Source organism: Sminthopsis crassicaudata, chromosome 3 (genome assembly GCF_048593235.1).
Source record: "Sminthopsis crassicaudata isolate SCR6 chromosome 3, ASM4859323v1, whole genome shotgun sequence".
NCBI classification, from domain to species: Eukaryota; Metazoa; Chordata; class Mammalia; order Dasyuromorphia; family Dasyuridae; genus Sminthopsis; species Sminthopsis crassicaudata.
The window spans coordinates 78,475,797-78,501,384 of record NC_133619.1 but is presented as its reverse complement, the minus strand read 5'-3'; the positions used below and the strand labels follow the sequence as shown (position 1 = coordinate 78,501,384).

The 25,588-nt window shown below is 35.0% G+C and overlaps 1 protein-coding gene across 5 annotated transcripts in view; it reads left to right on the top strand.

The window, feature by feature from the left end:
• PARD3B (par-3 family cell polarity regulator beta) overlaps nucleotides 1-25,588 on the top strand; it is a 1,277,739-nt gene that overhangs the window by 744,441 nt on the left and 507,710 nt on the right. For all 5 annotated transcript variants that reach the window (XM_074298957.1, XM_074298956.1, XM_074298955.1 and 2 more), the window contains one exon: nucleotides 9,295-9,483. In XM_074298957.1, coding sequence (XP_074155058.1) covers nucleotides 9,295-9,483 — 189 coding nt within the window. The remainder of the gene's footprint in view (nucleotides 1-9,294; nucleotides 9,484-25,588) is intronic.

The following is a 25,588-nucleotide window of genomic DNA, read 5'->3' as shown; positions in this document are numbered from 1 at the left end:
CTAGTTCAGAGAGATATTAAGCCAGTGTTTATGTATATTTGGGAGTCATCTGTGTAGAAATGATGATGTAACCCATGGGAGCTGATAATAATAACCAGAAAGAATTGAGAGAAAGAAGTGGACCTCACGCTATGGTAAGGGGCTAGAAATAGATGATCAGACAAGAGTATAATCAAAAGAAAGCAGTGTTACAATAACCAAGGTAGGAAAAGGTAGTTAGCAGTTTCAAAAGATACAGAACAGTAAAGAAGAGAATGCACTGCAAAAAGGCTGTTGGGTTATGAAATTAAGAGATTGTGACATAGGAGATGGACTGCTAGATTTGATATCAGAAAGATTTGTGCCTTTATCCTGCCTCCAATTCTTAGGAACTATTTGACCAATCTTTATACATTGCTTTAAGATTTGCCCAGTATGTTATATAAACAATCCCATCTGCTCAACTTGATGACACTTTTTTGAGCCTCAGTTTCTCTGTGATGGAAATAATTAAAACTTTAGTACATACATCAAAATGGTTGTTATGAGCCTCAATGAGAAAATAACATGCAAAGTATCCAGCAAACTTTATTGTACTTTAAAGATGATAATTTTGTCATTAGTAATCCTACTGATAACCTTGGGGAGAGAATTTTCAGTCATGTGGCTGGGTCAGAGGTCATATTGCAAAGGGTTGACAAATGAATGGGAAATGAAGCAGATAAGTGACTGCATTGGGTATAAGAGGCTTTTTTTTTGAGAGTTTGGCCACAAAAGAGAGTGGTAGGATGATACCTTGAAAGAATATGGAGCCCAAGTGAAGGTATTATTTAAGGACAGGGTAATTTGCTTATGTTGTATACAGCAGGAATGGAACCAATAGATAAGGAGTGATTGCAGGTGGTAATTGTCAGGATGGGAGTGATTGAAAGAGCCTGTTCCCTGTTGGGATTCAGGGGTAAGGCAGGGAGGGGGATAGGAAAGGATGGAATCACAAAGATAAAAGGGCATCTCTATCATTGCTGTAAGTGCCACCTGAGTACATATTACAAGATTCACCAGTGCCACTAAACTTACCAATTCATTCATCTTTAGTGCATTTATCCATACTGTAAATGAAATGAAAGGATTCTACAGGAATTTTAACTCAGAATAGCTTCACTTTCAGTGGTTTAATCTCAGACTTAGTATTACATTAAATGTTTTTTTGTATTGGGAAGGTAATAAAGAATGGCCATTTTTGACATTTGTTTCCTGGTATTAGATTAATTCTTTACTTAAAGAAAATTGTTTTTTGATAAGTTCAGAGAGCAGCTCTCTTTTAGTTTTCTCTTTCAAAACAGAGTTCCTTTGGAGAGGGGGTGCACAAGTGTTACATCTTAAAATGAAAACAGATTATTTTGTTCAGTTATAATCATACATCATGTGGTTTTCTTTTTCATCTGCTTTAGTTATACCTCATAAAAGGAAAGTATAAAAATCTGTGAACATACTTCACACAAGCCATTGTAAGATGTCTTTAAAATATTGATAATAGTCATTTACTTAGAAGGTCCTGAAAGCTCTGATTTTTTTATACTTGTTACATCATTAATTTTCATTTTTCCACTTCAAAGTGATAGATGATACTGAGCATCATGTTAAGCCTTAACAAACTGCAGTCTAATTTATAAGAATAATTCTTAAAAGTACCAGGAAGATTATCTCTGATTCTTTTCAGAGATTTGTCTTTATTGACACTAAAGCAGGGGACTTAAAAATAATCCCCTTACCAGCAGTCACCAAGAGTTTTGCTGATTTTCTTTACACAAAAGAGCTAAAAAAGATCATTTTCCATTTATTAAAATGATCATTTCTCTGTGATAATTTCCTTTGACGTCTGCTCTGTCCTTTTCTTTCCTTACGTTCTTGAAAATTCAATTTAAAATGAAATATTTCTCTGAAAGAAGAATTGAACTACTGGTTCCTTCGTTAAGTTGGTATTCACATTATGAAATGAATATCAGAGTGGCAGCATGATTTAGTGGAAGGAGGACTAGGTTTGGATCCTGGCTTTGAATCCCAGATCTGCCACTTAATACTTTGGAACCTCAAGCAAGACACTTGACCTCTCTCTATTTCTAGGGCCTCATCTTTTAAATGAAGATGGTTGGACTCAGTGACTTCTGAGCATCCTTCTGGTTCTGCATATAGGATTTTATCATCCATTGGGCACATAGCTTTGGACTATAGTTCTCAATCTCTTAATATGGGTTGTGGGAATTAAATGAGATACTATATCTCAAGTATTTTTTAAGCTTTAAATATCTATATGAATATTCTCTAGTATGATTATTATCAACATAGAAATTACCAAGTGCTAATATGCAGAATCATATATAATATATATATAATATATAATATAATAGTCAGAATATACATATTTATATATTATGTACATCATAAAATTATATATTTGAAAACTCTAATTTGTTCTTTGCTGTACACATTTATTTAGCTAAAATAGGAGTTTTATTACCTTAAAATCATGGAATATACTTAACCAGAAGTTAACAATTTAAAATTATTTTACACTCTTTTGGCAAAGTTGCCAGGAATGGGATTTGCTGGACAAAAATTCTGAATCTTTTTTTAAATAAAAGGAGAGGCCTGACACTTTTGTTTTTGTCTGATAATTGACAAAATGATTGCAAGTGAAAAATAATTCACATATAAAGTAAGCTACTCATAACATAGGCTAATTACACATTTGGGAGAAAAAGCAAAAGACATCCAGAGATTTTTCTCAATGAGCCAAGAGTATAACATTTAATGAAATGAGAGATATAAAAAGTTGTCAACACAGATGTTTTCAGCCCTGACCTGAGTTTGGGGGAAGGTGAACATTGGCTTAGTGGATGGTTGGATTTTCTTGGGTTGTAAAGATTGAAACATTTCTATGTATGTGACTGGTCCTCTCTGTCAATATAAGATCATTTCTGATTCTAATGGCTATTATCTATAAAAGAAGTATGTTAGTAATTTTCATATCTTCTCTCTCACCTATCTCCATCCTCCACTACCTAATCCCTTCACCCCCCCCAAAAAAAAACCCTTCTAAGTCAAGAGAACTAGGAAATTGGGCTACAGTTTCCTATGGTTTCTTACCTCTGATTCTTTCTCTAATTATTTCTTCTTAATACCGTCCAACTTCTTTAAATATTCTGAAGCTAAAAGAGAATGCTCACTAAACAGAATAGTATCTATAGCTTTTTCATTGTACTGCTGTTCCACCTTTCTTCCTTCCACCTGTGCCTTGTGGGGGAAAAAAGAAATTAAATAGTGGAAGAAGATAAAAAGAGCCAAAACAGGGGAGAGAAGAATAAATAAATATGTAAATAAATAATAAGTAATAAATAAATAAGTAAATAAAATACCTTGATATAATTCCATCTTTCAATGTTATGAAGATTTTTTTTTGTTCACTTGATAATGTTTCGTGCCAAATTGTTACATTTTTGATCAACCAAGTTGTGACAGTTTATTTAGAAGTATGGGTTCTGGTGTATATAAAATATTTGCTATTGTTTAATGTATGTGTTATAGCTCAAGTCTGTATAATGGCTAATGTCCATCATCAGTCAGTTACTATGTAGATAACACTGTCATGAACTGAAGTATTGTTTATTTGCTATCTTCATTGGGTGCTCCTAGGAACTTTTTTTTTCAAGTTAGTCTTAGGAATAAAAGAGCAAGTACTAGTCCAGCAGACTCAACACACATCATTTTGATATGAGTTTATATATTTTTCCACCCAAATCCTCAACAAATCAAGCAAAACAGCATATTTTCATTGCTCTTACAGTGTGATGTATCACTGGAGGCTGGATATAGGAAACTTTGGGGGAAAGGAAATATAGTTATGGTCAGATTGATAAATATTAGAAGTCAATCTATTTTAAGAACTGTTTTTAAAATATAATGTAAAACATTGTTCATTTTTAGAAAGAGGCAACTAAGTGTCATAGGTTAGAGCAGTAAGACCTGAGTACAAGTCCAATTTCAGACATTTGCCACGTCTATGACCCTGAGCATGTCAATTTTTCCTTATCTATAAAATGGGAATAAGCAAGAGAAATCAGTAAAACCTTTAAAAAAAAAAAAAACTAGAGTGCAGAATTTTCTATCTAATCCAAGATTGGTCATTTCCTCAGTTAGTCTTGCTGATGGCTTCCCCTTAACAGCTGGCATCTCTTTGAGCTGAGTGTCCCACAAGGGGTTAGGTGAGAGTGGGAAATTAGAACAGATCTTTCTGCATCCAGACGGAGTGGGATTCCTCCATTTATGGATACTGGTTAAGGTTATTGCCCAGACTAGGAAAGAAAGGCCTCTTTGGAAGTTTTAGTCTTCACTTTGTCTCCTCCATTTACCCTCCCTCAAAATTTACATTTCTGAATGCTGATAATCAGTAGGCATGGTGTACTTTTAGCTTCTACATAGCCAGAAATGCAGTTTAGTTGATGCATCATCACATAAGGAATCCCAAATCTCGGCCTGATTCTTTATAAGGGTATCCTCCGGCACGACCACACCTCACTTTATTTCCAGAGGAGAGATACTGGATAAAAGGAAACAGAAGTATTTTCTCTGCAAATTGCAAGGGACTTACCACTCTCATTAGTGGCAGCAGCTTTAGGGACCACTCCTTCCAATGACTTGCACCAACAAGGTTTTTCTTAATGCCTTGTTTACTCCTTCTGAGTCATATCATTGCTTGTTGCATGGCTCTGAGTTCAAAGTACTAAGGCTTTAGGTATTTTCAAGTATTGAAAAGAATTGGTCTCTATTCTCAAGGATTTTTATAATCTATATATAACCTAAAAGAAAAAAAAAAGTAGCCACATAATAAAAGATATGTCCCTTGTCTCACCACTTTTATAGCTCCCTACATTTATACCTCTGGGTAATTTTAGGTGAAAAGTATACATACAAATAAATGAGTACAATTTTTTTTTCAGAAGTTTCCTCCTCAAAAGGAACTTCCTCTACTAGAAGAGATGGGAACCTTTAAAGGTTTATATTTGCCTGGGGCACTGAATGACTCACCCTGTGTCAAAGGTGAGCTTTGAATCTAGGCCTTCTTGACTCCAAGATTCAATTTTGAAATCAGTGTTTATTTTGTTAAAAAATGAACATGTTTAATGATAAATGTTGGAGGGATGTGGGAAAACTGGGACACTAATACATTGTTGGTGGAGTTGTGAACTGATTTAACCATTCTGGAGAGCAATTTGGAATTGAGCATAAAACAATGCATATCCTTTGATCCAGCAATCTCATTACTAAGTCTGTATCTCAAAGAGATCATAAAAGAGAAGACCCACATGTGCAAAAATGTTTGGAGTAGCCCCTTTTTAGTGGCAAGAAATTGGAAAGTGAATAGATTCCCATCAATTGGGGAATGACTAAATAAGTTATATCATGTAAATGTAATAGAGTACAAAATGATGAGCAAACTGATTTCAAAAAAGCCTAGAAAGACTACATGACCCGATGTTGAGTAAAGTGAGTCAGAACCAAGAGAACATTGTATACAATAACAAGATCATGTGATGATCAACTGGTGGTGATTCAAGGTAATTTCAATTGACTTGAGATGAAAAAATCTCTTCCACATCCAGAGAGAGTAAGGATCAAAATATAGTATTTTCACTTTTTTTTGCTTATTTGTTTCTCATGTTTTTTTCTCCTTGTGTCCTGATTTTTCTTACACAGCATGACAAATATGGAATTTTATTTAAAACAATTGCACATATTTAACTTATATCAGGTTGTTTGCTTTCTTGGGGAGGGGGAAATAGGGGAGAGTGAGAGAAAATTTTGGAGCACAACATCTTAGAAAAATGAACATTGAAAACTATCTTTATATATATTTGGAAAAATAAAATACTATTGAAAAAAATGATCACATTGACCTTTACACATGGGCTAAGTGAAGAAGACTTAAGAAAGTAATTGGCTTTACCTCAAGAGTATATCTTGTTATTCCTGACTTTTTCTTAAGACTAAATACCAATAATCTTCTGGATCTGGTGTACTTTAGGAAAGCCAAAAAGTTACTGGAATAAGCCCCTTAGAATTAAGTGATTTAAAGTGATATTGTATCACTTTTAGAGGAAAGTGCTTTAGTTTATTCCAGTCCTCTTGTTGCTAGGTAAAAATCTTCAATAATCAATAGGCCTGAACTCTTTACTTTAAGGAACTCATCAGGAATGGCAAAGTATTATAGATGAAGAGGTAAATATAGTACCACCTTGATCTTATCCTGCCCTGTTCTTCTTCCATTACTTGTAGCTGTGCACTGAATAAGGGGAATTAGGGGGAATAGCCGTTATCAGACTGGCTTAGGAATAGACTACATTTTTGAAGAAAACCTGATTCAATTATAGGGTAAGATGGACTGAATACATTCTTCAAGAAGGTTCAGTTCATACATCAATTTTGCCCCTCTTAGATAAGGGGCTATTTTGAGAGCAGCCACTTTAAAAGATTTGCAGTGAGGATTTTGGTTTTTTTTTTTTTAATTGTTGAATCCTCAAACTTACAGTACAATGAGCTAATTTATCCTTTAATTTACTAGAAGGTTTTTAGACTAAAATTAATTGAATCCTAGAACTCCTTGAAATATAAATTATGAAATCATATAGATTCCAATTTTGGTACTTTGAAAAGCATAGATGAAGGCTAATATTGTAAATTTGGCATTTAGCTTGACCATTTCCATAACAAAGCCACAAAACCTGGATTCTTAGAGGATAACTTGATGGGGTAGATAAGGAATTAACTAACAAGTGTAATTATTTTATTCAATTAGCCAGTGAAGTTTAATTTATGTGGAACTTCATATTTTTACTTAATTAACATTTCACTTGGACCCTTTTGGAAGCAATCTGGAGGAACCTATACATTCCAGTTCAGGCTCCTGCTTTTACATGTTTAACATGCAGTACACAAGATTACAAAGAAAATGTATTATATTGAAATAATTAACATCAAAACATTTTTTTTAAATATTCATAGATGTCAGGGTAGGAACTCCTGACTTAGAGTGAAAAAGGAGCTGTTTTTTTCTTTTAGAACTCTGTACTGAGATCCCCTTTTCTTCACTGGTGGGAAAGGTTATAATTAGATAGTTACAATCTGACTCTGATGATACCCACCAAGCTCTACTGTACTTAAAGGTCTTTGGTTATTACATTTTTATAGTTGTTATTTCTGGGACTGAAGTTCAGACAGCCTTAGGAGTTTTAAGAAATATGTAATTTTAATCCAAGTAAATTCCCAAAGGCAGTAGCAACAAAGCACAGTTGGAGAGTGAAACCGATTCTTTGTCTAAAAACAATACTGGTCAGTTAGTGGTATCTACTTTTCGTATTTTTAGACTAGATTTGTTGGCATGATTTCAGATTTGTGAATATGAAAAGTGGATATGAAGGGACATCATGAGAAAGTTCATGGAAGTTCGTGAGGGACTAAGATTTCCTCCTCAGTATAATGGACCCAAAAGAATGAACAAGAACCTATTATTTGGACTAGAAATGTCATTCATATAGATGTCCATCCGTTGTAAACCTTCAGGAACTGCTCCTCCTTTCTCTTAGTACCATCTAACCAACAAAAACCTGCCTTTACTGGATTCTTACTAAAAATCAGAAATTCTGTGACTAATTCTCTATTTTCCTGAGCATTGTCCATAAGAAAAGGGTCAGTTAAATGTCAATATTTTGGGGAAGGTTAACTCATTTAGCCACCACTACTAACTTACACCCTAAAATTAATTAGTTTGTTAACTTCTTTCTGAGGCTGGCAGCCTGATTATGTTAGGACCTCTGATTTGAGGTAAGGAGAACAAGTTAGATAATGGAGCAGATTTGGGGTGCTTCCTAAATAAGGCAAGCATGGTTGCAGGTACTCATAAAATACAAGAGTTTCAAAGGAAATGGGTTATATTGAAATATAGTTATTGAAAACAAACAAGTTCATTGACCCCAGGTTAAGAACTCATGATGTAGAGACTACATACAAAAAGGGCTTCACTTATTCAGCTGGCATGTGACCACTTTTATGTTAGTGAAGAGGTAAGAGATAGTAAGAGGTAATTAGCATTATATAATTTAAATATTAATTGAGTTGAAAGGGATATTATAAAACATCTTGTCTAACTTTAACTTTATATGCATTTAAAACATATATATGTGTGTATATATATATATATATATATATATATATATATATATACACACACACACGCACACACAACACATATGCATCTGTATATACACATTTATACATGTATGAATGTGTGATTTATTTTCAAAAGTTCTCTCTCTCTGGAAAAGAATCTCAATTATATTTCAGCACTTTAGATCAGGCTACATGGTATAGTAAATAAAGTGCCAGCCATGGAATCAGAAGGACCTGAGTTCAACTCCAGCCTTAAGACATTTTCTTGACTGTGTAACCCTGAGCAAGTCACTTAACCCTGTTTGCCTCAGTTTCCTCATTTTAAAATGAGCTGGAGAAGGAAATGGAAAACCATTCTAATATCTCTGAGAATAAAACCCCAAATTGGGCAAAAAGAGTTAGACATGACTAATTAACCAAATACCACCAACTTAGTTCAAGTCAATTAGCTTTTATTAAATGCCTAATATGTGTTAGGTACAAAGAGGAAATATGCTAGATAAATTGAAAAAAAAATCTTATAAGGAAAGCCCTAGCATTAAGGATGACCAGTAAAGGCTTCTTGCAGAAAGGAAGATTGTTTAGCAGAGCTCAGTAATATGATGATATACTTTAAATTCATATAAGCCAGATACTCCCCTAAAGTTTTAATACATTAGCTTCTCTAGGTCTCAGTGTCCTTTTCTGCAAAATGAGGGGCAAGATTAGCTGGTCTCCAAGGTCCCTTCCGGCACTAAAGATTTTCTAAGTTTCATTCTCCATTCCTTTAATTATTCAGTGTGCTCTACAGAATTTTTTAATGCCTCTGGGTTATTCCAGATATTATACTTCTTTCTTAGCCAAAGGGTTGTTGTTGTTGACCACCATTACAGACTTTTTATTGAGAGCCCATAAGCACATACTTCTTAGTGCATTCATCACTTTACAGAAAGAAAAGAAGCAGTTCTTACCCTCTGGGAACAATAGTGCAAAACTGTATTAGGCCCAATCATCCTGTCTTTGCCAATTGGATTGTGTTTGACAATCCCTGTGTATGAGACATCTAATCTACTTTCTGTCCTTCATTGTTTTCATCTGCATTTTTCCTAACAGAAAGGAGAGCCTGACCGCTGCTATGTGCTGTCCCTGGAGACTCCAGAGCAGCTGACCTTTGAGATCCCTCTCAATGATTCAGGGTCTGCCGGGCTTGGAGTAAGCTTAAAAGGGAACAAATCCCGAGAGACTGGAGCTGACTTGGGGATTTTTATCAAGTCTATAATCCATGGAGGTGCTGCTTTTAAGGTAGGTAAGGATGCTGCTGGCCCTGAAGTGCATAAGTTTATAGTCATTTAAGCTAATGCTTCTTAAACTGTGGGTCAGGATCCCATAGGGGATCTTGTAACTGAATGTGTGAGTCACAAAATTTTGATTTATTATCAGTAACTGTTTGATTGATATACCTACTTGTATACCTATATACCCGAGATTGCATAGAAATTTCTCAGGCTGAAAAGGTTCATGAGTGGAAAAATTTAAGAAGCCCTGGTTTAACCTTCTGAGTTTAAGAACGGGATTTAGGACAGTTCTGAGGATGGTCTGGTATGTCCTCAGGAGAACTAAATGTTTTCCCTGTGTTGTCAGGCACATAGACCCCACATTCCGTTATCACAGGAGATGACAACTTTCCAATTCATCTGGAAGATTATGGCAAACTGATGCTTCCTATCTTATTCTCCTCAAAATTTCTTAGTAGCATTACCCCCTTTCCCTCTGTCCCTCTTTTTTTCAAAGGATGAGATAGCCATATTCCATGCTGAAATATCCTTCATCCTTTATATAATATCTGTCCTCTCCTATTTCCTCCTCCTTCCTTCCCTTCACAATAAGCATGCATCTGAAGTCTACCCCATGTCAGGACTTCATCCTGACAGAAACCCGTAGTCTCCAGTTCTAAAGAGTACTTCCCTAGACACTTCTACCCTATCCTTTTTCTGTCCTATCTCTCTCTTCTTCCTTTCTGTTAAATTTCTTTTTTAAAAAAAGTTTTCTACAGCTGGTGTCTTCATTTCTTCATGAACATCCGACTGTCTTCAATCTTCCACCAATATCCAGAAACTGCTATCTCCAATGTCACTGATGACCTTCTAGTCACCAAATCCTTTGGCCATTTTCAGACCCACTTTTTGACCTCTTTGTAACATGTGATTCTCTTGGGCATTCTTTTCTACTCCAACATTCTTTGGTCTTTTGGTTGCCCAAACACCACACTTTAGCTGGTCCTCATCTTACCTATTACTGACCATTGTCTTTTGATTTTGCCAATTATTCATCCTCTTCTTATTCTGTTAAGGCAGGAACATTTTGTGTCAGAGATTCTCTTTCTACCCTGATGAAGCCTACATACTCTTTCTCAGAACACACACAAACAAGATTACACTGAATTTTTTAAAATTTAAAAATTTTAAGTGTAAATTTTAATATTTTTAAAAAATTAAGTGCAAGGAAGGATACCATATTTAGAATATTAGTTAGATTTCTATCCTAGGCTCTCTTCTTTTTGTAAAGTAAAGGAGCTGAACTAAATAACCTATAATCTAGGAACTATATAAACAAAATTATTTTAAAAACATTTTATGCAAATAGAATCAGATTTAAATAATTGAGGAAATATCAATTGTTCATGGGTAGATAAGACCAATATGATAAAAATGTCAATTTCTTCCTTTAACTTTCTTAACAGTCTCATACATTCCTAGAACTTTCTCTTCTATACATACCTTTGAACTTTTATTAACAAATTCTAATCTGTAGGAACTTCCCTGCCCAGATATCCTCTTGGCACCTTCAAAGCCTAGCTTACCTTTCCTCCTGAATCTGATCCTCCTCAGTTTCTTATTTCTACTGGTACATTGCCATGCACAGAAAGCTTGGATTCTTCTCTCTTCTTAAACTCATCATAGTATTTTAAAAAGAACTCTGCACATGGATTCTGGAGAACTGAATCAATTCCTGCCCCTAATAGTAATTCTTTGTCCATTGATTGGCAAGTGTTTTAATATCTTGGGACATCATTTTTCTAACCTTTAAAATAAGTTGAATTAAAAAACCCATAAAATTAAACATATAATCCAAGTCACTTGACCTTTCCAAGACCCACTTTCCCTAACTGTATAATGAAGATTTTACATATATATATATATATATATATATATATATATATATATGCATATATATATACACCATCTATATATAGGATTGTTGTAAGAAAAGCACCTAAAAGTGTTATTAATTATGAATTATTCTTGTTATTATAATATATGTATATTACATACATGTATTATATTAAATATATATAATGCAACATAACATATTATATATGTATATATTTATGTGTGTAATATCTTCGTCTTCCTCTCTGTTTTCATTGTCTCCTGTTTATTTATTACTTACCACCCAACCAAAAGATTACTGTAACTTTTTTAGTGTGTATTATCATTCCTTCAATCCTTCCCTTCTATTCCCTCTGGGAACTAATTGTTTTTATGCACAGGAAATTTGCTTAGGTTATTTATTTCTTCATAAATTGTAAGCGACTCCTTATTACCTATGGTACAGACTTTTCAATGACAAGGTCACCACCTTATTTCTCCAAATTTACCTCAAAACGTTCTCATCTGTGCAAACTGAAGTCCTTCCTGTGTCCTGAACATTCCTCTAGCTGAACTGCTTCTAACTATCTCTGCTTATATTGTTTCCTTTACCTGAAGTATCCTCCTTCCCTATATCAGCCTATAAAAAAGTGTGTGCTATTATTATTTTTTTTTATCAGAGACATTACTCTCATTCCCATTTCAAATCACCTGATCCAACCAATACTTATTAAGTACTGACTGTACGTCAAGGATTGAGAATAAGTGACTAAGTATTGCCCAGAATTTGGGTTAGTTTCAGAAGAAAAATACTGAGGAATTCAAAATTAAATTTTAAAAAAGAAACAAGCAAAAAAAAAAAACAACTCTAAACCCATTTATTATTCTCAGATGTTGTGCCAAATTTAGTAAGCTGAAATTAAATAGGGATAAATACAAAATCTGACAGTAAAAAAAAATGAATTTTACATATACACAATTCTGAGGAACAATTTAGATAGCAGTATATCTGAAAAATATTTGAGGAAATTAGTGAACTGGAAGCTTGTTATAAGTCAAGAGTATGATAAAGCAGTCAAGGAACCTAGTACCATCTTAAATTCACAAATTGACCTATTCAGCTCCAGTTTATCTTCTGACCTCTGATTCTGTGTCACAGTCTAAAGGACATCTGTCATGTAGAATCTAGGTTTGATGTGAAGTAAAACATGCTAATAGTTGAAACTTTTCCAAAGGAAAATACTCCATTGGGAGGCAATGGATTCTACCTCACGGAATGTCTTCAAGCAGAGATTAGGTAATCCCTCATCAAGAACCTTTTAGAAAAAGATTCTTGTCCAGTTAAAAAGTAGAGTTAGCTAGGAGATTCTTTCCAATTCAGAGATTTCATAATTGCTTAGAACAACTTGTAGGCTATGTCCTGTTTTATAATCATATCCTTACAAAATGCTTTTTGTTGATGAACTCTTAGTTACTTTGATGATTTCAGCTGATTGATATTCATTTTCAATTAATTTTGAGAACTCTACTTAGATTATTTGTTTTTAGTAAAATTGGAAGAAATCTTCTTTGAAAATTAAAAAGTAAATTAAAAGCAAACATCTTAGCTGTTTTATATTTAATGGCTATAACTTAAGAAAATATTAGCAATAGGGCATATGTATATTTATATGTGCTCATGCATGTGTTTGCAGATTACTATCATAGGGCTTCAGAATAACAGAGAAGTGATCATGGGTTCTCCAATGTTATTCCAATGGAAGAATATCTCTAGCAAATTCTTCCGTATTGGGAATCTTTGATTAGGTTCCCAACAACAGAGAGAGTCTGGCTATTTACTGATGAATTTTTTGCCCTAGTCACCCTTCAAAAAAAGAAAAAATATACCCCTGCAATTTAGACTCTATAAACCATAATTTAGCTGAAAATATTCTAAATATGACACCTTTTTCCAGTGATCAATAAGTTGACAATCTTGGTAATCTCAATATTGATGACCATGAGAGGGACTAACCCAATAAGGAACTTCTTTCTACCAGTGCAGGTCAACACATTCTTTGCAATTTAGAGTCAGAAACAGGGAGAGGATAAGTGACTTATTCATTGTCATAGCAACCAGGATTTATCAGATACTGTACTTAAATCCAGATCTTTCAGTTTCAGTACCTACTTTCCAGTCACTATTCTAATGAAATTAAAAGAAAGAAATAAGCTAGAATAAAATGAACAGATTCTTGTTGAAGAAAAGAGTTAGAATAATGAGTTTTGTCATACACACAAAAACATGTGATATTTGGCTATATAGTATTTAATTACTCAAAATAGACATTTACAAAAAAACCACCATTAAGTAATTGATACATTAGTATAAAAATCTGTAGTGAAGGATAAAGAGGTAGAATAATTTTAAAAAGAATTTATAATACTCTCCAAATAAAATAAATATGTACTGGACATTGGTAATTACAAAGCAAATGTAGTAATAGATAAGAATAGTAAGAATATACTGAAAAAATATAGATCAGGATCAAGAGTTTTTATAAAAGACACAGTCGTGTGTCTCATGAATATGTAACATGACTATTTTCTTTTGAGAAAAAAACTAAATGTTCTGAACATTAAATGTAGTGAACATTTTTCTCTCTCTCTTTTTTTTCTCTCTCTCTTTTTCACACACACATAATGAAAATTGATTATATCTTGACAGACAAGAACAAACTCATTACTAACCTGAGAGTTATTCCTTAATGAAGTGTTTACAATCAGGCTAATTTCTTTTTTTTTTTTTTTTTTTTTTTTTTTTTTTTTTTAATTTTTTATTTTATTTTATAATTATAACATTTTTTGACAGTACATATGCATGGGTAATTTTTTTTACAACATTATCCCTTGCACTTACTTCTATTCAGATTTTTTCCCTTCCTCCCCCAACCCCCTCCCCCTGATGGCAAGCAGTCTTATATATGTTAAATATATTACAGTATAATTTAGATACAATATATGTGTGTAGAACCGAATTTTTTTGTTGCACAGGAAGAATTGGATTCAGAAGGTAAAAATAACAGTTTACATTCATTTCCCAGTCCTTTTCTGGATGTAGCTGGTTCTGTCCATCATTAATCAATTGGAATTGGATTAGCTCTTCTCTATGTTGAAGAAATCCACTTCCATCAGCATACATCCTCGTACAGTATCATTGTTGAAGTGTATAATGATCTTCTGGTTCTGCTTGTTTCACTCAGCATCAGTTGATGTAAGTCTCTCCAAGCCTCTCTGTATTTCTCCTGTTGGTCATTTCTTATAGAACAGTAATATTCCATAACATTCATATACCATAGTTTACCCAACCATTCTCCAATTGATGGACATCCATTCATCTTCCAGCTTCTAGCCACTATGAAAAGGGCTGCCACAAACATTTTGGCACATACAGGACCCTTTCCCTTCTCTAGTAGTTCCTTGGGGTATAAGCCCAGTAGTAGTATGGCTGGGTCAAAGGGTATGCACATTTTGATAACTTTTTGGGCATAATTCCAGATTGCTCTCCAGAATGGTTGGATTCTTTCACAACTCCACCAACAATGCATCAGTGTCCCAGTTTTCCCACAGCCCCTCCAACATTCATCGTTATTTGTTCCTGTCATTTTAGCCAATCTGACAGGTGTGTAATGATACCTCAGAGTTGTCTTAATTTGCATTTCTCTGATCAATAGTGATTTGGAACACTCTTTCATATGAGTGGAAATAGTTTTAATTTCATCATCTGAAAATTGTCTGTTCATATCCTTTGACCATTTATCAATTGGAGAATGGCTTGATTTCTTATAAATTAAAGTCAATTCTCTGTATATTTTGGAGATGAGGCCTTTATCAGAACCTTTAACTGTAAAAATTTTTTCCCAATTTGTTACTTCCCTTCTAATCTTGTTTGCATTAGTTTTGTTTGTGCAGAAACTTTTTAATTTGGTGTAATCAAAATGTTCTATTTTGTGATCAATATTGGTCTCTAGTTCTCCCTTGGACACAAACTCCTTCCTCCTCCACAAGTCTGAGAGGTAAACCATCCCATGTTCCTCCAATTTATTTATGATTTCGTTCTTTATGCCTAAATCTTGGACCCATTTTGATCTAATCTTAGTATGTGGTGTTAAATGTGGGTCCATGCCTAGTTTCTGCCATACTAATTTCCAGTTTTCCCAGCAGTTTTTGTCAAATAATGAATTCTTATCCCAAAATTGGGGATCTTTGGGTTTGTCAAAGATTAGATTGCTATTTTTATTCACTATCTTGTCCTGTGAACCTAACCTATGCCACTGATCAACGAGTCTATTTCTTAGCCAATACCAAATGGTTTTGATGACTGTTGCTTTATAATATAGCTTTAAATCAGGTACACTTAGACCACCTTCCTCTGACTTTTTTTTCATTAGTTCCCTTGCAATTCTCGACCTTTTATTCTTCCATATGAATTTTGTTGTTATTTTTTCTAGGTCATTAAAATAGTTTCTTGGGAGTCTGATTGGTATAGCACTAAATAAATAGATTAGTTTGGGGAGTATTGTCATCTTTATTATATTCGCTCGGCCTATCCAAGAACATTGAATGTCTTTCCAATTATTTAAATCTGACTTTATTTTTGTGGCAAGTGTTTTGTAATTTTGCTCATATAATTCCTGACTCTCCTTTGGTAGATATATTCCCAGATATTTGATACTATCGACTGTTATTTTGAATGGAATTTCTCTTTGTATCTCTTGCTGTTGGATTGTGTTGGTAATGTATAAAAATCCTGAGGATTTATGTGGATTTATTTTGTATCCTGCGACTTTGCTAAAATTCTGAATTATTTCTAATAGCTTTTTAGCAGAGTCTTTGGGGTTCTCTAAGTATACCATCATGTCATCTGCGAAAAGTGACAATTTGATTTCTTCATTTCCTACTCTAATTCCTTGGATCTCTTTCTCGGCTCTTATTGCCAAGGCTAGAGTTTCTAGTACTATATTGAATAGTAATGGTGATAGTGGGCAACCTTGTTTCACTCCTGATCTTACAGGGAAAGGTTCTAGTTTATCACCATTACATATGATGTTTACTGAAGGTTTTAAATATATGCTCCTTATTATTTTAAGGAATAGTCCATTTATTCCTATACTCTCAAGCGTTTTTAGTAGGAATGGATGTTGGATTTTATCAAATGCCTTTTCTGCATCTATTGAGATGATCATATGGTTTTTATTAATTTGATTATTAATATGGTCAATTATACTAATAGTTTTCCTAATATTAAACCAGCCCTGCATTCCTGGTATAAATCCCACTTGGTCATAGTGTATTATCCTGGGGATGATTTTCTGAAGTCTATTTGCTAATATCTTATTTAAGATTTTAGCATCAATATTCATTAAGGAAATTGGTCTATAGTTTTCTTTCTCAGTTTTCGATCTACCTGGTTTAGGTATCAGTACCATGTCTGTGTCATAGAAGGAATTTGGTAGGACTCCTTCAATCCCTATTTTTTCAAATAGTTTACATAGCATTGGAGTTAGTTGTTCTTTAAATGTTTGGTAGAATTCACCTGTAAATCCATCTGGTCCTGGGGACTTTTTCTTAGGAAGTTGGTTAATAGCTTGGTCTATTTCTTTTTCTGAGATGGGACTATTTAAACTACTTACTTCTTCCTCTGTTAATCTGGGCAAGCTATATTTTTGAAGGTATTCTTCCATTTCATTTAAGTTATCGAATTTATCGGCATAAAGTTGAGCAAAGTAGCTCCTAACTATTGTTCTAATTTCCTCTTCATTAGTGGTGAGTTCACCCTTTTCATTTTCAAGACTATCAATTTGCTTTTTCTCTTTCCTTTTTTTAATCAGGTTTACTAAGGGTTTGTCTATTTTGTTGGTTTTTTCATAAAACCAACTCTTAGTTTTATTAATTAATTCAATAGTTTTTTTACTTTCAATTTTATTAATCTCACCTTTTATTTTTTGAATTTCAAGTTTTGTGTTTGTCTGGGGGTTTTTAATTTGTTCCTTTTCTAGCAATTTTAGTTGTAAACCCAATTCGTTGGCCCTCTCTTTCTCTATTTTATGCAGGTAGGCCTGTAGAGATATAAAACTTCCCCTAATTACTGCCTTGGCTGTATCCCACACATTTTGGTATGATGTCTCATTATTGTCATTTTCTTGGGTGAAGTTATTAATTATGTCTATGATTTGCTGTTTTACCCAATCATTCTTTAGTATAAGATTATTTAGTTTCCAATTATTTTTTGGTCTATTTTCCCCTGGCTTTTTATTAAATGTTATTTTGATTGCATTATGGTCTGAAAAGGATGCATTTACTATTTCTGCCTTACTGCATTTGATTTTGAGGTTTTTATGCCCTAGTATATGATCAATTTTTGTATAGGTTCCATGAACTGCTGAGAAGAAAGTATATTCCTTTCTGTCTCCATTTAGCTTTCGCCAAAGATCTATCATATCAAACTTTTCTAGTATTCTATTTACCTCTTTGACTTCTTTCTTATTTATTTTGTGGTTTGATTTATCTAATTCTGAGAGTGCAAGGTTGAGATCTCCCGCTATTATAGTTTTGTTATCTATTTCCTCTTGCAGCTCTCTTAATTTCTCTTTTAAGAATTTAGATGCTGCACCACTTGGTGCATACATGTTTAATATTGATACTGCTTCACTATTGATGCTTCCCTTTAGCAGGATATAATGCCCTTCCTTATCTCTTTTAATTAGATCAATTTTTGTTTTTGCTTGATCTGAGATGAGGATGGCTACTCCTGCTTTTTTGGTTTTGCCTGAAGCATAATAGATTCTGCTCCACCCTTTTACTTTTAGTTTGAATGTCTCATCCTGTTTCAGGTGTGTTTCCTGTAAACAACATATAGTAGGATTCTGACTTTTAATCCAGTCTGCTAACTGCTTCCTCTTTATGAGGCAGTTTGCCCCATTCACATTTATGGTTAGAAGGACTAATTCTATATTGCTTGCCATCCTATTAACCCCTGCTTATGCTTTTCCCCTTTCCTTCCCTTTTACCCTCCTATCCAGTATTAAACTGGTAAACACCACTTGCTTTTCACAGCCCTCCCTTTTTAGGATCCCTCCCCCACCTTAAAGATCCTCCCCTTATTTTACCCCTTTTCCTCGAAATTACTGTATTCCCTTCCCCTTAGCTTACTCATTCCCTTTCACTTTTGAATGAAGTGGAAGAAGTTTCACCATAAATCGAATATGTCTATTGATACACGCTATGTTCATCTCCCTCCTTTCTTTCTCTCAGATATAATAGGTTACCTTTGCCTCTTCATGAGATGTAGTACCACCACTTTGTACTTTTTAATGATATAATCTCCTTTCCACCTCTATTTTCTAAGACAAATTGTACATATGTTCTTTACATATTTTTTTGACAGAAGTATAGTTCTCAAGATTTCTTTTTACCTTTTTTAGAAGTCTCTTGAGTTCTGTATTTGAAGATCAAACCTCTTATGTAGGTCTGGTTTTTTCATCAAAAATAGATGGAATTCATTTATTTCGTTAAATGTCCATCTTCTTCCCTGGAAAACGATGCTCATTCTTGCTGGGTAAGTTATTCTTGGCTGCATACCAAGTTCCTTAGCCTTTCGGAATATCATGTTCCAGGCCCTGCGTTCTTTTAATGTGGACGCTGCTAGATCCTGTGTTATCCTTATTGTGGATCCTCCATATCTGAATTGTTTTTTTCTAGCAGCTTCCAATATCTTTTCCTTTGTCTGATGGTTCTTGAACTTGGCCACTATATTTCTTGGCGTTTTGATTTTAGGGTCCCTTTCAGTAGGTGATCGATGAATTTTCTCAATGTCTATTTTACCCTCTGTTTCCAAAACGTCTGGGCAGTTCTCTTTGATAATTTCCTCGAAAATGGTGTCCAAGCTCTTTTTTTCCTCCCATTTTTCAGGGAGTCCGATTATTCTCAAATTGTCTCTCCTGGATCTGTTTTCCAGGTCTGTTGTCTTTCTGGTAAGGTACTTGACAGTCTTTTCAATTGTTTCATTTCTCTGGTTTTGCTTGACTCCCTCTTGGTTTCTCCTTGAGTCATTCATTTCTACTTGTTCCAGTCTAATTTTCAATGATGTATTTTCTTCACTCACTTTTTTTATATCTCTTTGTAATTGTCCAATTGAGTTTTTATCTTCTATGGAATTTTTTTCCATTTTATCCATTTTATTTTTTAGAGAGCTGATTTCTTTTTCCAGCTCACTAATCCTGTTTTCCTTGGAGTTGTTTACCTTTTCCAGCTCACTAATCTTGTTTCTCAATGATTTGATTTCTTTATCCATTCTGTCTTTGAATGCATGGGATGACTTCTCCAGCCTCTCTTGCCAAGCTTCCCTTTCCTTTTCCCATTTCTCTTCCAGCTCTCTTGTGAGAGCCTTTTTTATTTCCTCTATGAGGTTCTTTTGTATTGAGGAGCAGCTTATATCCCTCCCAGGGGATACATCTGGGGACATTCTGTTCCTAGTCTCCTCAGCATTTGAAGTCTGTTCCCTCTCCACACAAAAGCTGTCAATGGTTAGAGCCCTTTTGAATTTTTTATTCATTTTGTCAGAATCAAAGAAAACAAACTGACAAGAGAAGCAATTGGTCTGTTTTGCGGGGGATAGGGCTGGATGTTATTAATGGGCTTCCTCTACAGACTGGGGATAGGGCAGCAGAGAGCCACTAACAGAACAGCAATGACTGTACTGAGTCTGCGCTCTGAGGTTCCGAGAACGCACCGAGTCAGTCCAGGTGGGGGTTGGGGGTGGCCGGGCTCTGAGAGACGCTGGCTTTCTGGGGTTTTAATCTTCACCTCCGGTGTTTACACCCTCTCCGTGGCTCCTGGCTTGCTGCCAAGACGGAGCATCCACACTGGGGCAAAAGCCCTTTCGCAGAAACTGCAGAGATCACACCCCTCCCCCTCCGGTCTGAGCTGTGTGAGCTGCCTGTCTTGCTCTGGCTGTCTGCCCTCAGTCTGCGCCCAGTCTGATTGACCCTCCCCCGAACAAACACAGACCTTTTCTGGCGACTTTCAAGGATGTCTTCTCTTGGTGATAATTTGTGGATTTCTTTCTGGGTCAAGCATTAAGTCAGAGGCTTGTCATGAAGTAAGTTCTGAGAGAAAGCGAGGAGCTCAAGCAGCTGTCTGCCTCCACGCCGCCATCTTAGCCGGAAGTCCAGGCTAATTTCTTAAAGCAAAGATTAGAAATGTGGAGAAAGAATAAAATTTTAAAGGGTGTGAAATAAAAAAAAATCTGTCCATTCTACCAGGGAAAGCCTTCACAGGATTGGAGTTTTACCTAACTCTCTGGTTACTTTCAACCTGGTCTAGTCCACAGAGATGGTTTTCTGGAGTGTGGCCACTGTGTGTGCTACAGCTTCTTGGAGGCACATGTGTAAATTGAGTGTCAGGTATTCACCAAAGGGACATGAGTCTCCCTGAAAAGGGCTTGGCAAAGGTCTCATAAATGAGGTGCTAGTTCTCCTTGAATACCCTTATATCATCTGATTTAACAGCCTTCTGATCTTTAAAGTGAGGCATCAAACAGGAAGGTGTGCTTAACAAAGGTATTTGCTACTTTCAAACAGGAAAATGTTGACAGGCAGAAGGCCAGATTGAAGATGCATTCCTTGTAAGGATGGGGAAATTTTCTAGATGCTTTTGTTTGTGGAGGATAGTTGATTTAATCAATATAATCACTACAAAGCCTGGAAACATTACAAATCTTCAAGAAAACTATAACCAAAGAATTTGCCTCAACCATGCACACAGGAAAAACCAAGTGGATGGAAAATGTCTGTTTTCTAGAATGTTATGAAGTTAACTAGACCTTTACACAGTTTGTCTGTCCCTCTCTAAGAAAAGTGGTACAACTGAATTCAGAAATAAACTGGGAAAGAGTGATCTTTCTTTTTAGAAAGTTCCAAAGCTCCTTTAATGATCTCCAATCTCTTCCAAAAAAACAAGGCCCCCAGTAAGATCATGAGTAGCCCTTGAACTTATATCCTTGGCAACATAGTGAGATTCAGTCTTTAAAAAAATAAAAATAAAAATATCCATATTTTAAATTCTAATACTATTTTGATATGCTTGACTGTAAGTCATGGTCTCTGGAAAATTTGTAAATAATTATCACTTAGAAAGGGACACATGGTAGTTGTAAATAGATTGCAACATAAAACAAATTGGGAATTCAGAATGACACTATGGAAATGTTTGATTTAAAAAATAAGGGACCAAGTATCAAGAGCAGGATATAATTAGTGCATAGCCCATTTGATCCATTAGTATCCTTGAATTATAACAAGGTGAAGAGGGCCTTTATGTGGTATAACCCCTCTCTGGTGTACTTAAGGGATAACATGGACAAGAATTCGACAAAATGTATTGGAATGGGTTAGTTTAATCTTCCCTGTTTAAGAGAATATCTACATTGATGAGATCAATCTGAGCTTTTAGCAGTATGTGTGTGTGTGTGTGTGTGTGTGTGTGTGTGTGCGCACATGCGCACATGAAAGAAGGATGGGAGAAAAATGAAAGAAATAGAAAAGGAAGAGAAGAACAGAGAGAGAAAGACAATGAAGGGAATGAGAGATAGTAAGTGAGAAAGGGAGGAAAGGAAAGAGGCAGGCAGTAGGAAGGGAGAGAAGGAGGGAGAAGCAGACAGACTAAGACAGAGGGACAGAGAGAGAGACAGAGAGACAGATACACACCCACACAAAGAGAGAGAGAGACAGGGACAGATCTCTCACAGTTTTGTTTCTTGTGGAAAGATTTCACATTCCTTTTATGTAAATTTCTTTCCTGACACTGGTCTGCTGAGTCAGACAATTCACTCCATTAAAAACTACTGGGCAGCATATTTATAGCTAATCTTCAATGGTGCACGGCATCAATCATGAACTCAGCCTTGTGGATGTTAGCATCTACTTGTCCTATTTCCCTTTTTTGAGTATTAAGTTGGTGGCAAATTCAACTTTCTCAGACAATGCAATCGGATTGACTGGAGGGAAAAAAAAAAAAAAAAACTCTCTGCCCTTCCCACCCCTCCTTCTTCTGTTGTTCCAATCATCTGCTATTCCCCATAAAATTGCCACCTGCTTTATGATTCAGGATTATGTGTTACAAAAATTGTTTTGAGACTTTGTTCCTGGTGTTGTTTGCAAGATACAAATGTAACAGACTGCAGCCTCCCTCAGGGCCAGGGGAAGCTAAGCAGCGGGAACATCAGCCTTAAGTTTTTATCAGAAATCAACAAGATGATCTTTTGGTGCCAGCACTGTCTTTTTCTCTTGGTCCTTCCTATCACTAATTAGTTCTCAAGGTGCTTTCCCCTTTAGGGAAGGTGGATTTGGAAGACTAAACCACTCTGAGAAAGTATGACCAGATTCTTCCTGTGGCTGCTCAGTATTATTTCCCCCGTTGGGCTTCAATTCTCGTAAACAAAGATAGGCTGCTTCTCGCCAGGTGTAAAACCCCTAGATAACAGCTACTGTAATTGAGAACCCCTTCTCCCCTGTAACCTCTTCGGCTACTATGTATATAGAATCTCTTTGGGGGGCATCTATTTGCTGTTTTTCTAACTTGATCTTCAGATCAAAATTAAGATATTACTCTAATAAATGAACCCTAACACTTTCTGCCATACATCAGGATACAGTGTTCAGCGACACTTTTCCCTTGGTGATCTTATCCATTCCCATGGTTTTAATTATCACCTCTTTGTACAGGACTCCCAAATCTCTCTATCCAGTCCCTATTGCTCCCTAGGGCTCTATTCTTGTATTTCTAGCTCAAACTCGACAACTGAATTCACTTGTCATTTTCCCCTTTATAACATTCTGCATCATTTCCCTTTTTGTTATTGATGCTCTTGGTAACTAGGCTCATCACCTCAGAATCACTTAGTCCCCTCCATCACCTTTCAAGTTTCTATTGTGAATTCCACCTCTGAAGTACCCCATGCATCATTCTGTTCCTACTATAAACATCCTCATTCAGGCCTTCACCACTGTTTTTTGTCCCTAAACAATTGCAATAGCCTCCTAACTGGAATCACCGCCTCCAGTCTCTTTCCTTCTCTGAGCTATCATTCCATTTTACTGTCTAAATGATAGTTACTTCTTGAGTGCCTCAGTGCCTCCCTGTTTAGCTGCTTCTCCTTGAGTACCTTCCTGTTTCCTTTTTCATAAAATAAAAACTATTTGTTCACATTCAAGCCCTATCCTTTCTAGCCTGACTTCAGATAATTTTCCATTACTTACATACTTCTCAAACTATCCTATTCTTCATCCCCTATTCTTAGACTTACCTCTCCCATACCTACTTCCTTCATTTTGTTATTCTCCTCTCCATTCTCTGTACTGCAGCAGATTTTGGCAGCTCTCTCCCTCTTGTATAAGCATTAGATCTGTTTTCCTCTTCCTTTGCTCAAATTCTCCTTTTCCTTGGAGTGCTCTCTTTCCTTATCTTCCTACATAGACTTTCTACCTATCTTTTAAAAACTAGCAAAAATGCCATCCCTTTGATGATCCCATCTCTGATGACCCCCATTGGCTAGGATCTTTCCCATGGACCTTGACTTACAACTTTTAAATAGATCTATCATGTAAAATTATGGATATTGATCCCCATACTAAACTCTCAGCTTCTTAAGGACAAGAAATGTGTCTTATTTAAGTTTTTTAGATCTCTCATTGGGTGTAACACTATTCTCTTCACATAGCAAGCACCTAATAAAATATTTTCAATTGAAAGATCATGGAATATGCTCAACTTGAGTCAGGGTTTGAAATCTGAAGGCTATTTTTCAGCCATATCACTATGATCAAATCACTTACCTTCAGTGATTAACCTCACTCAATGGTAGAGGAAGAAATCTCAGTTTCTTCATCTGTAAAGTATAGTAATTGTATTAAATGATCTCAAAAGTCTTTTCCAGCTCTATATTTATGATCTTATGATCCTATAATTGATTTATTGATCTTGTTCCTCAATTATGGAGTGGATTTTGTCCTCTTTCATTTCTACTGTTAAAATATATTCTTTATTTCAAGAACTCCTCAAGTTACCACTGCATGAAACCTTTCCTAAGTCCCTAGTTGAATATAATTGCTCTCTCCCTTCTTTCTTCTTTAGATAATTCACTTTGGATATTTTTATAAGTTTTATCCTCTACCAACCTTCCCCATTATGTTGTAAACTTATTAAAGGTAGACACTGTCTTATCTTTATCTGCCTATTTTCTTATAAAATGCATTGTTCATAATATATGCTTTTATAAACTTTAAAAATTTTTAATTTAATCTCTTCAAGGCCATCTAAACGATTTTGACTATATTCTCACTTAAATGATTAAAAATTCCCTCAATATTCAGATAAAATATATATCCAGGAAATAAAGCCCTAATTATGCTTCTTTCTAGTGACAATACAGCATAATAAAAGGATCTGTAGACATAGGGTTGGAAGGTCTGGATTCAATCCTTACTCAAACACTTAGTTCCATGACCCTAAGCTCTTAATTTCTTTGAGTCTATCTCAATATCTTTAAAATGGGAATAATATTTACATCACCTATTTCAAAGCATTGGTTTAAGAAAGAAGATTTTGGTAAAATCTTGTATTGTAAGAACTATGAAAATTATGTAAATAAGGACCTAAATGTAAAAGAAAAAAAAATCAAAGGTACTGATTTATATTAGTGTTATTATTATGGCTCTACAAATCATCTAGGCTGTTTTGGGATTCGAAACTCCATATTATTAGCTATCTTTCAAAACATCATTTTCAGCTTTGTCTCCCAAAGTACAGTCAGCATGTGATTAATGACCCTAACATTTTCCTGTGGAGTGATTTGGTTTTTACTCATGCTTGCAACATTGGTACTAATATCCTTGAACACTAGCTAGCTTTGTCAAATTGTAGCTGTAGTTTTTATTTTTTGTTGTTCTCACTGGTTCTGGGCATTTAAGTATATCATAGTTGTTTCTAGAACCAAAATGTTGTGGATTTAAGCATTTGTATTGCTTTTTGGTGAATTGGGAATATTTTGTAGAACTGTGACTAGAATGAAATTGTCTGTTTCATAACCCTTTGGGCATGAGGATGATTTCACAATATTTCACTTTTGTGATTGGAATTGAAAACTAATATGGTCTTTCTTGCTGTTTTTGAAAACCAGCTGCCCTTCCCCAAAGTCTTTGAAAACAAAGATTGTTTTCAGA